General features: G+C 35.8%; 1 protein-coding gene across 8 annotated transcripts in view; it reads left to right on the top strand.

Annotated features, from left to right (window-relative positions):
* The window catches only part of MEF2C (myocyte enhancer factor 2C), a 190,372-nt gene that overhangs the window by 95,387 nt on the left and 81,582 nt on the right, over positions 1 to 13,403 (top strand). For all 8 annotated transcript variants that reach the window (XM_027864156.1, XM_027864162.1, XM_027864164.1 and 5 more), the window contains exon 3: positions 1,685 to 1,888. In XM_027864156.1, the coding sequence (XP_027719957.1) occupies positions 1,685 to 1,888 (204 nt within the window). The remainder of the gene's footprint in view (positions 1 to 1,684; positions 1,889 to 13,403) is intronic.

Below are 13,403 nucleotides of genomic sequence, written 5' to 3' on the forward strand. Positions count from 1 at the left end.
CAGGAAGGACAAAGAACAGATTTAGAATGACAAAGATGAGGGTGGAAGAGGATGATGAGTTTGGGTTTTCAGAGTTCTGGATCTCAGAGGAAGGGCAGTTCTAGTGATGGTATGGTCTAAAGGCTGATCATTCCATTTGTAACATGAATTAGAATGAAGACCGAGCTCCTGGATAGGAAGAGATTAATGAATCAGGCTGAGGGGTTATGAGGGTCAACAAAAAGAATAAAATCAACATAGATGATGGAGGAATTGGTACAAAGAGTAAAACTAAGAAGAAGCAAAAAGAATGGGAAATATGAAATAAAATATCAGCATGTGAGGTAGTGGTCAGAGAACACTTCCTGGAAAGCATGAGACTTGACCCAAACCTTGAGGATGAGTGGAATTTTAATATTCTTAGAGGAAGAAAAGTACATTCCAGCTAAGGGAAACAATTGTGATGATAGTGAAGACAAGGCAGAAGAATTTGGACTTTATCTGGCAATTAAAATGGAGTTTGGGGAGTTTCATAAGATGAGGAGGATAATATGATAGAAACAAAATTTAGATTACTTCAAGGTGGTTGTAGGTTGATGAATTGGAGAAAAAGAAACTAGGGATAGGGACACCAGTTAGAAAGCTGACTATTGTTGAAGTTGGAAGCTATCATTATCTAAATATGAGGTTATGGAGTTCCGACTGAAGTACTGACAATACAAATGGGAGGAAATAGGTGAATTAAGAAACATTTTGAAGGAAGAAATGATAGAATTTGGTGAAATATTGAATAAAGGGGTGAAAGATAAAAAAGGGCCAAAGATAACTCCACAGTTTATGGCCTAGTTAGGCCAGAAGAATGATGTTCAGGAGAACAGAACTGATTTTTTTAAAATTTTGTCTAACAAAAGTCCAAATTTTGTGAATACCAGAAGAAAAATGATGGGATCATTGATCTAGAGCTAAGGGGACCTTAGGGGTGATTTAGTATTACTTTCTCCCTTTCCAGATAAGGAAACTGAGTCTCAAGGATGTTAAATAACTTACAAAGGTAGCATAGGTAATAAGGGTTTTAGGCAGGATTTGTACGCATGTCCTTTGACTCCAGGATCAGGGCTGTTTCCATTGTACAATGCACAATTAATCATTTCTGATTTTATCACAGAATTAAATGAATAAGAAATTACATTTTAACTTTCAAATTAGCTAACTTGATGCCTACCAATGAGGCCTGAGGAATAACAATAGCTTCTGCCAGAGTTAGAAAGTGAACTTTTGGAATGTAAGCCTAAAATATGAAACTCTTAGAAGGGAAGGCAAGGCAAAGGTAGACAAGAGAAGGGAGGGGGATTAAATGAAGTGACATATTTGGGCAAAATATTTGATGCTCTGAAATGAAATTTTGTAAATAGATGGTTCCAAGGGTAGGGCATTAGATTGTGAAACAACAAAAACTTCCTTGCTTGCCTTCATAAAAACATGCTACTTTCAAATGATGCATTGAGTTACACATATTTCTAGAGGTTAGAACCCACACATTTTTATATTCTTTGCTAAAAAAACAGTTTTGGATTTTTTTGCTTCCCTTCTGAACATAGGAGTGCTTGGAACAGTATGGCAGATAAGTCATTGTTTTAAGAAAGAGAAGAATACTGAAAAAAACACAAGATTTTTGACAGACTTATTTTCCTTTTTTTTTCCCCAGGTGACATTTACAAAGAGGAAATTTGGATTAATGAAGAAGGCTTATGAGCTGAGTGTTCTATGTGACTGTGAGATTGCGCTAATCATCTTTAACAGTACCAACAAACTGTTCCAGTATGCCAGCACGGATATGGACAAAGTGTTGCTGAAATACACAGAGTACAATGAGCCACATGAGAGCCGAACAAATTCAGACATTGTTGAGGTAAGAATTAAGGCTTTGTGAGAGTAAAGTTTTCACAGAATTGGAGGACATCTCACCAAATGTTTATATTGCTTCTGAACTGCAAGACTTAATTCTCTTTTCAGGATGTGGTGTCAAAAGCAGTAGGGAAAAAAATTACTTAAAACTGATGCTATTATGATTGATCTGTTTATTTTTTATTTCTTACTCATATAGTTGGAATGCAAGAGGAAATTATTCACTTAAAATTACATAATTTGATCTACTGTGAAATTTTAACATACAGTTAGGAGCTGATATTTGGTAAAGAAATAATTCTAAATGTTTATTGTAGCAAAGTATTTTTTTACGAAAATTAATTCAGATTTAATGTATCACATTAAGAATTAATGTAACAGATTTTCAACACAAGTGTTTTAGTTGTCTGGCATATTCAGGACTTCATAGTCTTTGTCCTGAAGGTAACCTTGTCTAGAAAGGAGGATGATATATCCATTAATGACTATGATACGCAAGTTAATATATTACTATATACTAATAGAGGGAAGGTTTAAAAAAAAAAGTAGCATGAGAGATTCAAAAAGAGAGGGATACATCAGGGAAAACTTTGTAGAAGAAGTGATGAGACCTAAGCTGGCCTTGAAAGTGAGATCCACAAGGCTTATGAGCTAAGTGTTCAGTGGGAGATGGGGGAGTCTATTCAAGGCCAAAGGTCAGGAGGGGAGGCTAGCAGATAACATGTGCAAATGTATGTGATTGTGGGAGATGGCAAATATTACTAAGCATTTAGTCACAACAGCAAGAATAACAAAATTTTATTATAACTTGTTCACAGTTGGTCTGCACAAACTATGGTTAAGTGTTGTAGTTTTAAAATGACTTTGGATCACCTGCCAAATGACCGCAAGGGTTTACCTTCATGAGCAGGAAATACTAGGGAAAGAAAGTAAAAGATGTGAGTTTTTCCAATTTTATTAGCTTACTCTTCTTACCCATCTTCTCCTGGGTCTTAATATTTTTCCTACTCTCTTAGAATATTTTGAAAAATTAATTTACTGAAGTCATTTTGGTCAAAGTAAAAAGTATTCCTGCCGTATTTAGTCTGGGTCTGTACTAAGGAAATAATAGTGGTATTTGTTCAAACAGAATTAATCATCCCATAGCTCTCCCTCCTACATTCTTCCTCCCTTCAACAGTTAAAAGTGATTTTTTTTAACTTTACTAGTAATAATGGTTATTACTAAAAGTTATTTTGAAGTTTGCAATGAATGTCAAGCGTGTAAATATTCTACATTCCAAGACTAAGCAAAAAAAAATGTAACTTTAGGAAACTAAAATTAAATTATGAATAGACCTCATGCAGTATGTGCGTAAGAGTTCTTGTGGGTACACATTTACAACACTTAAATCAAATTGTCCCTTACAAATATTAAATTAAAAGTTTATACTTAACTGAAAAGTACTTAATGTTTTGAGGAAATTGTAATATTTTCCTGCTATTTCCTAAAATAGTATTATATTCACATGTGTCTGAATATATATGTATATGCAATATACATATATATTTAGACAGATAATATAAATACTTTCTTTTTTTTTGTTTTTCTGGACCTGTAATTTCATTGATGTCTGAGAACTCCCAGTATGGAAACTCCCTCTAACAGTTCCCATTGGCAACTCTTGTACAACTTAGAGCCTCAGAAAATTGCCTGGGCTATTAAGAGGTTAAGGGACTCATTTACTGGCAGACTGCCAACATGTGACAGGTCTTCTGGATTCCAAGGCCGGCTCTATATCCATGATGCCATACTGCTTCTATATGTAAATATATAAATATATGACTTTTGGTCATATTTATCAGTTTATGGTGTAGTCCATTCTCATGGTATTCTTAGTATTCTTATTTTAAGTGTCTATATATACAGGTCAAAAATATTATGTCAATTAATCAGTCAGTCAGTAAGAATTTGTTAAGTACCTACTGTGTTCTCGGTATTGAGCTAAGTCTTGGGGTACAAAAAAACAAAAGGCAAAAGACAGTCTCTGACATTGAGGAGCTCACAGTCTAATAAGGGAGACATTAAGCAAACAAATGTGTACAAACAAGCTATCTACAGATAATAGGAAATAATAGCAAGAAGGCATTAGAATTAAGAGGGGTTGGTAATGGGTTCCTGTAGAAGATGAGATTTGAGCTGGGACTTGAAGGAAGCCAAGGACTACTATTAAGACAAAGTCTTTCATTTTTCAAGACCATAGCTCATTTATGTTAAGTAATATTTAATGCTTTGATATTTCATCTTGGTGTGAAGGTGGCATTCAGTTCTCAAAGGACATAAAATTGGTATTTGAACTCTGGCATTTCCTACTAAGCTGGAAAGGCTTGGTGTATATACTTGGTAAAGTGCATTATCTCCTAAATTCAAAGAAAATCATCACCAGAAGTTTGACCAAAAGTAGATGAAGCTTTTGGCCCCAGCAATTCATGAGAACCACCTAAGACATCAATGTCTACATCAGTGGGGTAATGAGCCCATGCTGATGAAATTACAGACCCTAGAAATATTAAAGGCTTTTAAGTACAGAATATGAAGTAAAATTCAACAACATAACTTCAGGACAATGCAAGAAGTTGTTTAGGTCCTTGAAAATTTTTATAATAGGGTTTAATTTTTGTTGTTTAGTCATGTCAGACTCTTCATGACCCCTTTTGGGATTTTCTTAGCAAAGAATGCTGTAATGGTTTGCCATTTTCTTCTCCAGCCCATTTTACAGATGAGGAAACTGAGGCAAACAGGTTTAAGTGACTTGCTCAGGGTCACCCAGCAAGTAAATGTCAGATTTGAACTTAGGTCCTCTTGACTCCAGGTCCAGGATTGTATCCATTGAGCCAGCTTAAATCCTAGCTGCTTAAATCCTAGCTGTTTAACTTTTAACATTCCTTAAAGATTAAGTTAAATATAGGAAAATAATTTTGATTCAAGTATAGGTAGGTACTCCTGCTTCCTGTGTGTTTTGTGGTCAGTTTTTAAGAGGTTAACACATAAGTGAGGTCTCTTTTTGAGGACACAGTTAATGGAGTACGCAAGTCCTCCTAGACAGCTTAGAAGCACTTAAACGCTGCTTATTTGCCATTTCCTTTTACAAATGGAGACTTGGAAAGCTTTAGGATACTAAAGAGGCAGTTAGAGTTTCTTCAGTCTAACATCACCAGATTAAGCATTTTGAATCCAGAGAAAGTACAATCTGGAGCTTCTAGTTCACACTTTCAGAATGACAATGGATTGTACATTGAGACTATGCCAGTAATTTTTATGATTTGTAAAAACAAAATTTATCAATAATTTTAAGGCATTATGGTGAGTTAAATGCATTGAGCCTTCTCAGCCCAACTAATTCCTGGCTTCTCTGCCTTCCTTTAAGCCTCAGCTAAAATCCTTCCTGCAGGAAGTCTTTCCCAGTCCTCCTTAATCCTGGTGTCTTTCCTCTAAGAGTATTTGCAATTTATCCTGTATGTGCTTTGTTTGTACATGGTTGTTTCCAGGATGTCTCTGCTGTTAGATTGTAAGCTCCTTGAAGGCAGGGATTTTTGTTTTAATATCCTCTGTGCTTCACACATTTCTTGGAACATTGTTGTTCATTCAGTCATGTCCAACTCTTTATGACCCAGTGGACCATAGCACACCAGGTCCTCAACCTGAGGGTATCTTCTTCCAATGTCATGCATTTTAATATTGCCTGCAGGGTTTTCTTGGTAAAGTTACTGGGGTGGTTTGCCATTTCCTTCTCCAGGAGATCACTTTTTGTCAGAACTCTCCACTACGACCTGTTCTTCTTGGATAACCCTGCATGGCATAGCTCATAATTTCATTGAGCCACAACAGGGCAGTGATCCAGGAGGGCTTTGGCAGAGAGCAAGCATTTCATAAATGCTTGTTGACTTGATTAAACTCTAACATGGCAAAAGTTTGCCTTGAGCAGTCTTGAAAAGTAGCTAAACAGGGAGATATGGAGATCATTCAAGAAAGGAGAGAGGAAAAGATGGAGGTGGGAGAACCAGTCACGCTGATAGAATTTCTGAACTTGGACAGAAATTGATTGTGAAGTTTAGAAGACATGGAGAGTCTGGCTTGTGGGGAAGGAGGGCCCTGAGAAATTAGTTTCCATATAGATTTAACAAAATCTTGAAATTTCCATAATCTTGCTGCTACAAGGTAAAGTTTTCAATCTTGTTTATCTGCAATAAAAGAATTATAACTGAATGGAGTTAAACAGCAGGAGAGTTCTAGCATGAAGGGTCATTTATTATGCTTCTTCCCATTTGGACTATTATCCCTACTCCCAGCCCCCCAAATTAGTTTATTCACAAGGAAAAAGAGAAAAACCACACTGTTTCCAACATTCAAACGGAAATATAAGATTCCTGGGCCATGCTACAGACAGTGTTGCAGGGTCAGAGGAAATTGTGCAGTGCGTGGGTGTTGAAAAAGATTCTTCTCTTAACAAAAAAAGCTCTGCGTAATTATCATGTCTTTGCTTGATAATTAGCACTACTGTTACAATGGCACAAAGACTCACAAAAGCTTAACGAGAAGACTGCAATCGTTTTGGTTTTTTTTCCCCCATTCTGAATGCGGTTTGAATATATGTTTAGATACAATATATAAATGTGTCGGATTGAGTAAATGTGCTAAATTTTTAATCCATTGGTTTAAAAAACAAAAACAGTTGTTGTATTTAAAGCATTTCCTTTGAAGGAAGTCCGTTTAATTTAACTTCACTGACATTAAGAAAGAATATTTACCTTTGTGTGTAAGGCTATTAAAATGCTATAAGAATTCTGAAGATATTAATGGGCCATGTCTTTCCCCTCTCAATTGTGCCTAACGGTCCAAAATCACTTACCCACCCCCTTCCTTACATACAGAAAATGGTTTCCTTTACATAGAGAACCGTTCCGAACATTCTTCCTTGGTATTTGGTAGGGTATGCTTACTGCTCATTCCTTTAGTATACATTATTAAATATCAACTGTGTACATAGCTCTGCACTACATACTGTAAGGGAAACAAAAGAAGCAGATGTGGAGAAATTTACAGCCCATTTGTGGAGACAAAACACAACCTACATTAGACAAAGTATATGATACTGGAGTGGTATAGCTATAGGAATGAATGCTAAGTATAAGAAAACTGGAAATGTAGAAAGGAGCCAGGTTGTAAAGGGATTTAAATGCCAAAGATAGGATTTTATGTCATCTATTCTGGAGATAATGGGGAGTCATTGGAGTTAACTGAGTAGGGGGAATGACATGATCAGACCTATACGTTTGGAAAATCACCTTGCTCCTGAGTAGAGGACAGGTTTGAGGTGGGAGAGGCTTGAGGCATGAAGACTAGTCAGAAGACTAATTGCTATAGCCCAGGTGAGAGAGGGCACAAATCCCTGCACTGTGTTGGTGATTGTGAATGAACAGGAAGGGACATATACAAGATGTTGTTGCGGTAGAAATAACATATTTCACATCAGATTTGATGTGCTGTTGGTGCAAATGAAGAGTCAAGGATAATGTCAAAATTTGAGAGCCTGGGTACCTAGGAAAATGATGATATCCTTGACAGTAATAGAAAACTTGGGAAGAGGATTGTGAAGATAGTAAGTTATGAGTTGAACATGATGAGTTTGAGATGCCTTCAGGACATTCATTTTAAGATGTCCCCAAGACATTTGGTTATACAAGACTAGAGTTCAGGAAAAAGATTATGGTTGGTTATATAGGTCTGAAAATCATCTGCATTGTTATTGTTATGCAGTCTTTTCAATGGTGTTCAATTCTTTGTTTCTTTTCTTGGCAAAGAAACTGGAGTGGTTCGTCATTTCCATCTCCAGCTCATTTTACAGATGAGGAAACTGAAACAAACAGGGTTAAGTGTCTAGGGTCACACACCTACTAAGTGTCTGAGGCCAGCACTCTATCTAACATGCCCATCTACATAGACATGATAATGAATCCATGAGACAAGAAAAGATCACCAAGTGAGACAATCTAGACCAGGGGTGGGGAGCCTGCAACTACGAGGCTACATGTGGCCTTCTAGGTCCTCAAGTGAGGCCCTTTGACTGAGTCCAAGTTTTACAGAACACATCCTTTTATTAAGGACCTAGACAGCCACATGTGGCCTCATGGCTGCAGGTTCTCCACCCCCAATTCAGAGGAAGAAGAAAAAAGCCTAGGATAGACAGATACTGACAGTTCATGGGCATGGCATGGATGAAGATCCAGCAAAGGAGACTGAAAAGAAGTCAAACAAGTAAGAGAAGAAATGGGAGAGAGTAGTGCCACAAATGCTTAAAGAGGAGAATCCAGGACAGGATGATTGACAGTGTCAAAGGCTGCAGACAGGTCACGAAGTGCGAAGACAGAGGAAAGACCATTAGATCTGACAATTAAGAAACCAGCGGTAATTTCGGGTAATTTCTGGCATCTGAAGCCAGATTATGGAGAGTTTAGAAGTGAGTGAGAGGAGATGGGGAGGTGCCCTCTATAGATGACTTTCTCAGCTGTAAACCTGGTCTTAAAAGTGAGACCTGGAGTCAGGAAGACATCAGTTCAAATCTGGTCTCAGACACTTACTAGCTATGTGATCTCAGGCAAACCACCTCAATTTCTTTTTCTACCAAATGGGGTTAATGATAGCACCCACTTCCCAGGGTTTTTGGGAGGATCAATTGGGTTATAACATATGTAAAATGCTTTGTAAACCTTAAAGAGCTTTATAAATGCTATTTTTTATTATTATTATGAAAAAAATAACTTACTAATTGTGGCTTATTGGAATATAGTGGATGAAAAGCAGTCATAGAATCACAGAAAATCAATTTTAAGAGACCTTAGGGGTCATCTAATTCAGCTCATAAGTAAAGCATGAAACCTCTATAAAGCATCCCCAACAAGTAATCAACTAAGCTCTGCCTAAGGATTTCTAGTGACAGGGAACTCACTAATAGAAAAGTACTGGCCTTGAGTCAAGAAGACCTACCTTTGAATTGTCCCTTCTGATACTTAACTAGCTGGGCAAGTTACTTAATTTCCCCACTCCTGTTTCCTCATCTATAACAAAAGAATGTCTATAGTACCTCATCTCACAGGGCTGCTTGAAGGACAAAGGAGATGATGTATATAAAGAGTTTTGTATTATTTTTATCATCATCATCTCCTGATATAGCCAATTCCAGTTCTGATACCTGTCTTTGTGTAGTTCAAATCTGGCTAACTGTAACTTTTACCTTTCAGATCTAGTTATTCTCTCTAGCCAAGCAAAATAAAGGTAATCTCTCTTTTCCCACTGAAAATCCCTTAAATATTTGAAGACAGCAATAATAATAATAGTAACAGCAACAACTAGCACTTATCAAATATGTTAAGGTTTGCAAAGTGTTTTTTTCTTTACTCTGTGCTCTTATAATCTATTATATAATGTTATGTAATTGATATCATATTATATAATATGATTATATAACATAATTATATGCTATATTAATATAATATATAACTAAACAATATAGGATATTCTATAATGCTAGTATAACCTCCATTTTAACACATGAAGAAACTGAGACAAAGAGACGTTCAATGCCTTGCCCAGGGTCACATAGATGGTGTGTCTGAGGCAGGATTGAAGCTAAGCTCTTTGTGATTCCAAGTACTGCAATCTATCTATCATGTCCCCTAGCAGCCTCACAAAGAGCTTTATGACTTCAGTTTGAAATTAGATGACGTTAAAAGTTAAAACACATTTTTCCCCATCAAATCAATAACTCTATAGTCTTTAAACCTTATTTCTGTTCATAAAGCAATTATCAATTATTAGGATATGTTAATTGTGAAAATCACATGAGGTGCATGTAAAGTCTGATTTTCTGGCTTGTAAGAAAAAGATGATTATTTTCAATAGAATTTTGTGTTTACTTAAAACATCATGGAGTCTTTTTCTAGTTTAGAAAATGATGAAGTAATACTTTCAATTTTAAAAGTTTAGATTCTTAGACAAAGTAATTTTTTCTTTTGAAAATGAAGGTTTTTAAAAATTACTATTCTCCATTTTTTGGACCAAATGCTTGATTTTATTGGTATAGGGAACTGTCCATAAGGAAATTTTCTCCACCAAAGCAAATTGACACCCCCTCTGCAATTTATAGAATTAGAGCTTTGCCTGGGACACTGAGAACTTAAGTGACTTATCAAGGGTCACATAGACCCCACAGCTCACAGGTGAAATTTGAACCCAGGTTTTCCTGATCCTGAAGCCATTTCTTTCTCTACTATGCCACATTTGTTTCAGTGGTATCCACATTGATTAAAACCTATCCTCTACTTATTCAATAACAACAACAATAACAATAATAATAAAGTGTTAGTACTTCAACAAAGTGAACTCTACTCTTCAGTCCAATTGTTTTCATCAATTTCTTTAAAATGCTCTGAATCGATATGTTCTATTCAGAACCAAAAGTTCATAGCACCTTTCCATTGAGAATAATGTATATCCACCAAAAAAGAACATTTTTAAAAGGGGGCTTTGACAAGTAGATTGATTCTTTTGTCTCCCTACATTCATTTTTGTTCACAATTATAACACATATATTTAGGAAATCTTTATATAATACCATTGTACTATTGTATCACAAAGTATAAAAAAATTAGAAAACTAAAAATGTATAAACTATATACACATGTGTGTATACATATGTGTATATAGATGTGTGTAAACATTTGTGTACAAATGCTTATAAATGAAGACAATATACATTTGCATATACACCATCTTCCAAACCCTGCATAGTACAATTTTAAGCTATTAAAGTTAAGATATACACGTATACATATATGTGTTTACACATATATACCTACATGTATACATACACACTTACATTAAATAAATGCATTGTTTAAAAATAGGAATATATTTCTAAATTTGGTATGTAGCAATGAGTCTATGTGTGCTTCAGTTATGAGGTATATAAACATAGACCATATCTCTGGGCATGGTGGCACACACCTGTAATCTCTACTATTAGGCAAACTGAAACTGGAAAATTTCTTGACTCATGAGTTCTGAGCTACAGTAGGACTAAAGTAAATTGGATGTATGCAATAAGTCTTTCTACTAACATGGTAAGCATGTGGGAGTCATATGTATATACATATATGTGTATATGCATACATAGACTATATACACGGAACTATGTGTATGTGAATATTTACATATATGTGTATGTATGTGTGTCTAAATATTATATATGTATATAATATACACACATATACACATGAAGCATAGAAACTTTGATGTGCTCCATTTCTGACCTTGCCTCTCCTTGGGCTACCTGGTGCCATGCCTCCCCCACTTCCAGATGCTCAACATATTAGTGGAAACTTAGTGCATACACCCAATCAAATCAAGCCCTATAGCAGCTCAGAACTCCCAAGTTCAAGCAATCCACAAACCCCACCATCTCCAATGGTGAGGATTATAGGCATATACTTTTCGTGCCTGATGATAAATTTTGTGTTTGCATAACTCCAAACTAATGCATACATAGACTAATTGTTGGATACTAAGTTTAGAAATATGTTCCTATTTTTGAAGAATGCCATTTGTTTAACTTGCACATGTTTAATAAATATATGGTACTCAATCTCACTTAAGAAAATAATCATTACTGAACATCCAGAACATTAGGTATATTAAAACACCAAAATTGAAAACTGAGAACAAATTCACAAGCTCACTTCCTGTGTGGTTCAGTTAAATTTGCTAAAAGGAAATATTCCCTTCCCATGAACTCTCTTAAAAATATGAGTTGTTGTTTACAAAGACCACGGTGTATTCATATGAATAAAGGACATGACAAAGTCTCATGTTACTTCACCCATTCTGAGACTCAATTTCCTCATCTCTAAAATGATTGGGGTGGAATCTGTGATCCTTAAGATTTCTTCCAACTCAAATGGTCTGTCTTGACTCTATATTCATTAGAAAATCAAATTCCTTACATTTCTTAGTGTCTGCTTCTAATGGATTATTGAGATTAATCAATGTAGAACCGTAGTAATGATGGCAGGGACAAATGCATTATAATGTAATAAGTTTCTATACAACTTTGTTTTACATGGTCTAACTCTGTCATATGGAGCTGAAAGGTATTTTGATGGCTGTCTAGCCAATCCTTTCACATTTCGGATTAGGAAACTGATGTCCAGGATAATGAAGTGACTTGTCTTGCCCAAGGTTACACGTGTTGTATATGTCAGGGGGGAAGATTTGAACTTAAGTCTTCTGACTTCATAGCTGAGATCTTTTGTCTCGATTTTTATTACCATTGTTATTTATGCCAAGTTCTTCAATGAATCAAGGAAAGTAACATGAAGTGAATTTCCTTTAACTGGAGATGAGACAGGGAGAAGTCTTCACTTTGGAATAAGGATTCTTAGCCTCAAGGCCATGAACTTAAAAAAAAAAATGTTTTTGGTGACTATTTCAGAGTAATTGGTTTCCTTTGTAATCCTACATACTTTATTTCATGTATTTTAAAACCTTATTAAGAGAAGGGCTTCACCAGACTGTCAAAGGAAGGAAACAAGCATTTAATAAGTGCCACTATGTGCTGGGCACTGTGCTGAGCATCTTACAAATATCTCTGATTCTCACAAATAACTCTGGGAGGTAAATGCTATCATTATCCTCATTTTACAGTTGAGGAAACTGAGGTTAAGTGACTTGCCCAGAGTCACATAGCAAGTAAGTGTCTGAGGCCATATTTGAGCTCAGGAAGACTTCTTGACTCCAGATCCAGCACTATCTACTGCAACACTGAATTGCTCTAGATAACTGCTAAATAGTCTGTTGGGGTGGAGAGAGTGGAGATATATATTGCAAAATAGTGTTCTCACCCTTGGTGATTTTTTTTTAAGACTTTGGACTTTGTAGCCCATTTAAAACACAATTCTTATCCAAACACATAATAATATTAAAACACATCAAAAAGATTTCAAAAGACATATTTTTCTTTGTTTAAAACTGGTCATTGAAAATTTAAGTTGTTTAAACTGCATATGTGAAGAGAGTTCCTCACAGAAATGGAAATCACAGGTACAGTCTCCTCTTCCTCTCCACACATGCACTGCTACCCCCTCCAAAAAAAAAAAAAAGGTGAGGAGAAGATCACCATTGAAAAAACTTACAGACTAAATTAATTTTCAGGAAGAATTTCAAAGACCTGCCCTAAGGCAAATTAGAAGATGAAGGCATTTTGTGTGAAGGAGAAAATACTGAAAAATAGAATCCTACACTGGGTGCATGTAAGAGCATATGGAAGAATATGGCTCAGTGGTAATATAGAAGTTTTCTTTGTTCATATTATATTTCTTCAAGTAATTAAATTAAAGCAAGGTAAGGAGGGAAGTGTGGAAGAAGGAAGGAAGGAAGGACGGAAGGAAGGAAGGAAGGAAGGAAGGAAGGAAGGAAGGAAGGAAGGA

The sequence above is a fragment of the Vombatus ursinus genome, unplaced genomic scaffold, assembly GCF_900497805.2.
Source record: "Vombatus ursinus unplaced genomic scaffold, bare-nosed wombat genome assembly UNPS02014774.1, whole genome shotgun sequence".
Classification (NCBI taxonomy): domain Eukaryota; kingdom Metazoa; phylum Chordata; class Mammalia; order Diprotodontia; family Vombatidae; genus Vombatus; species Vombatus ursinus.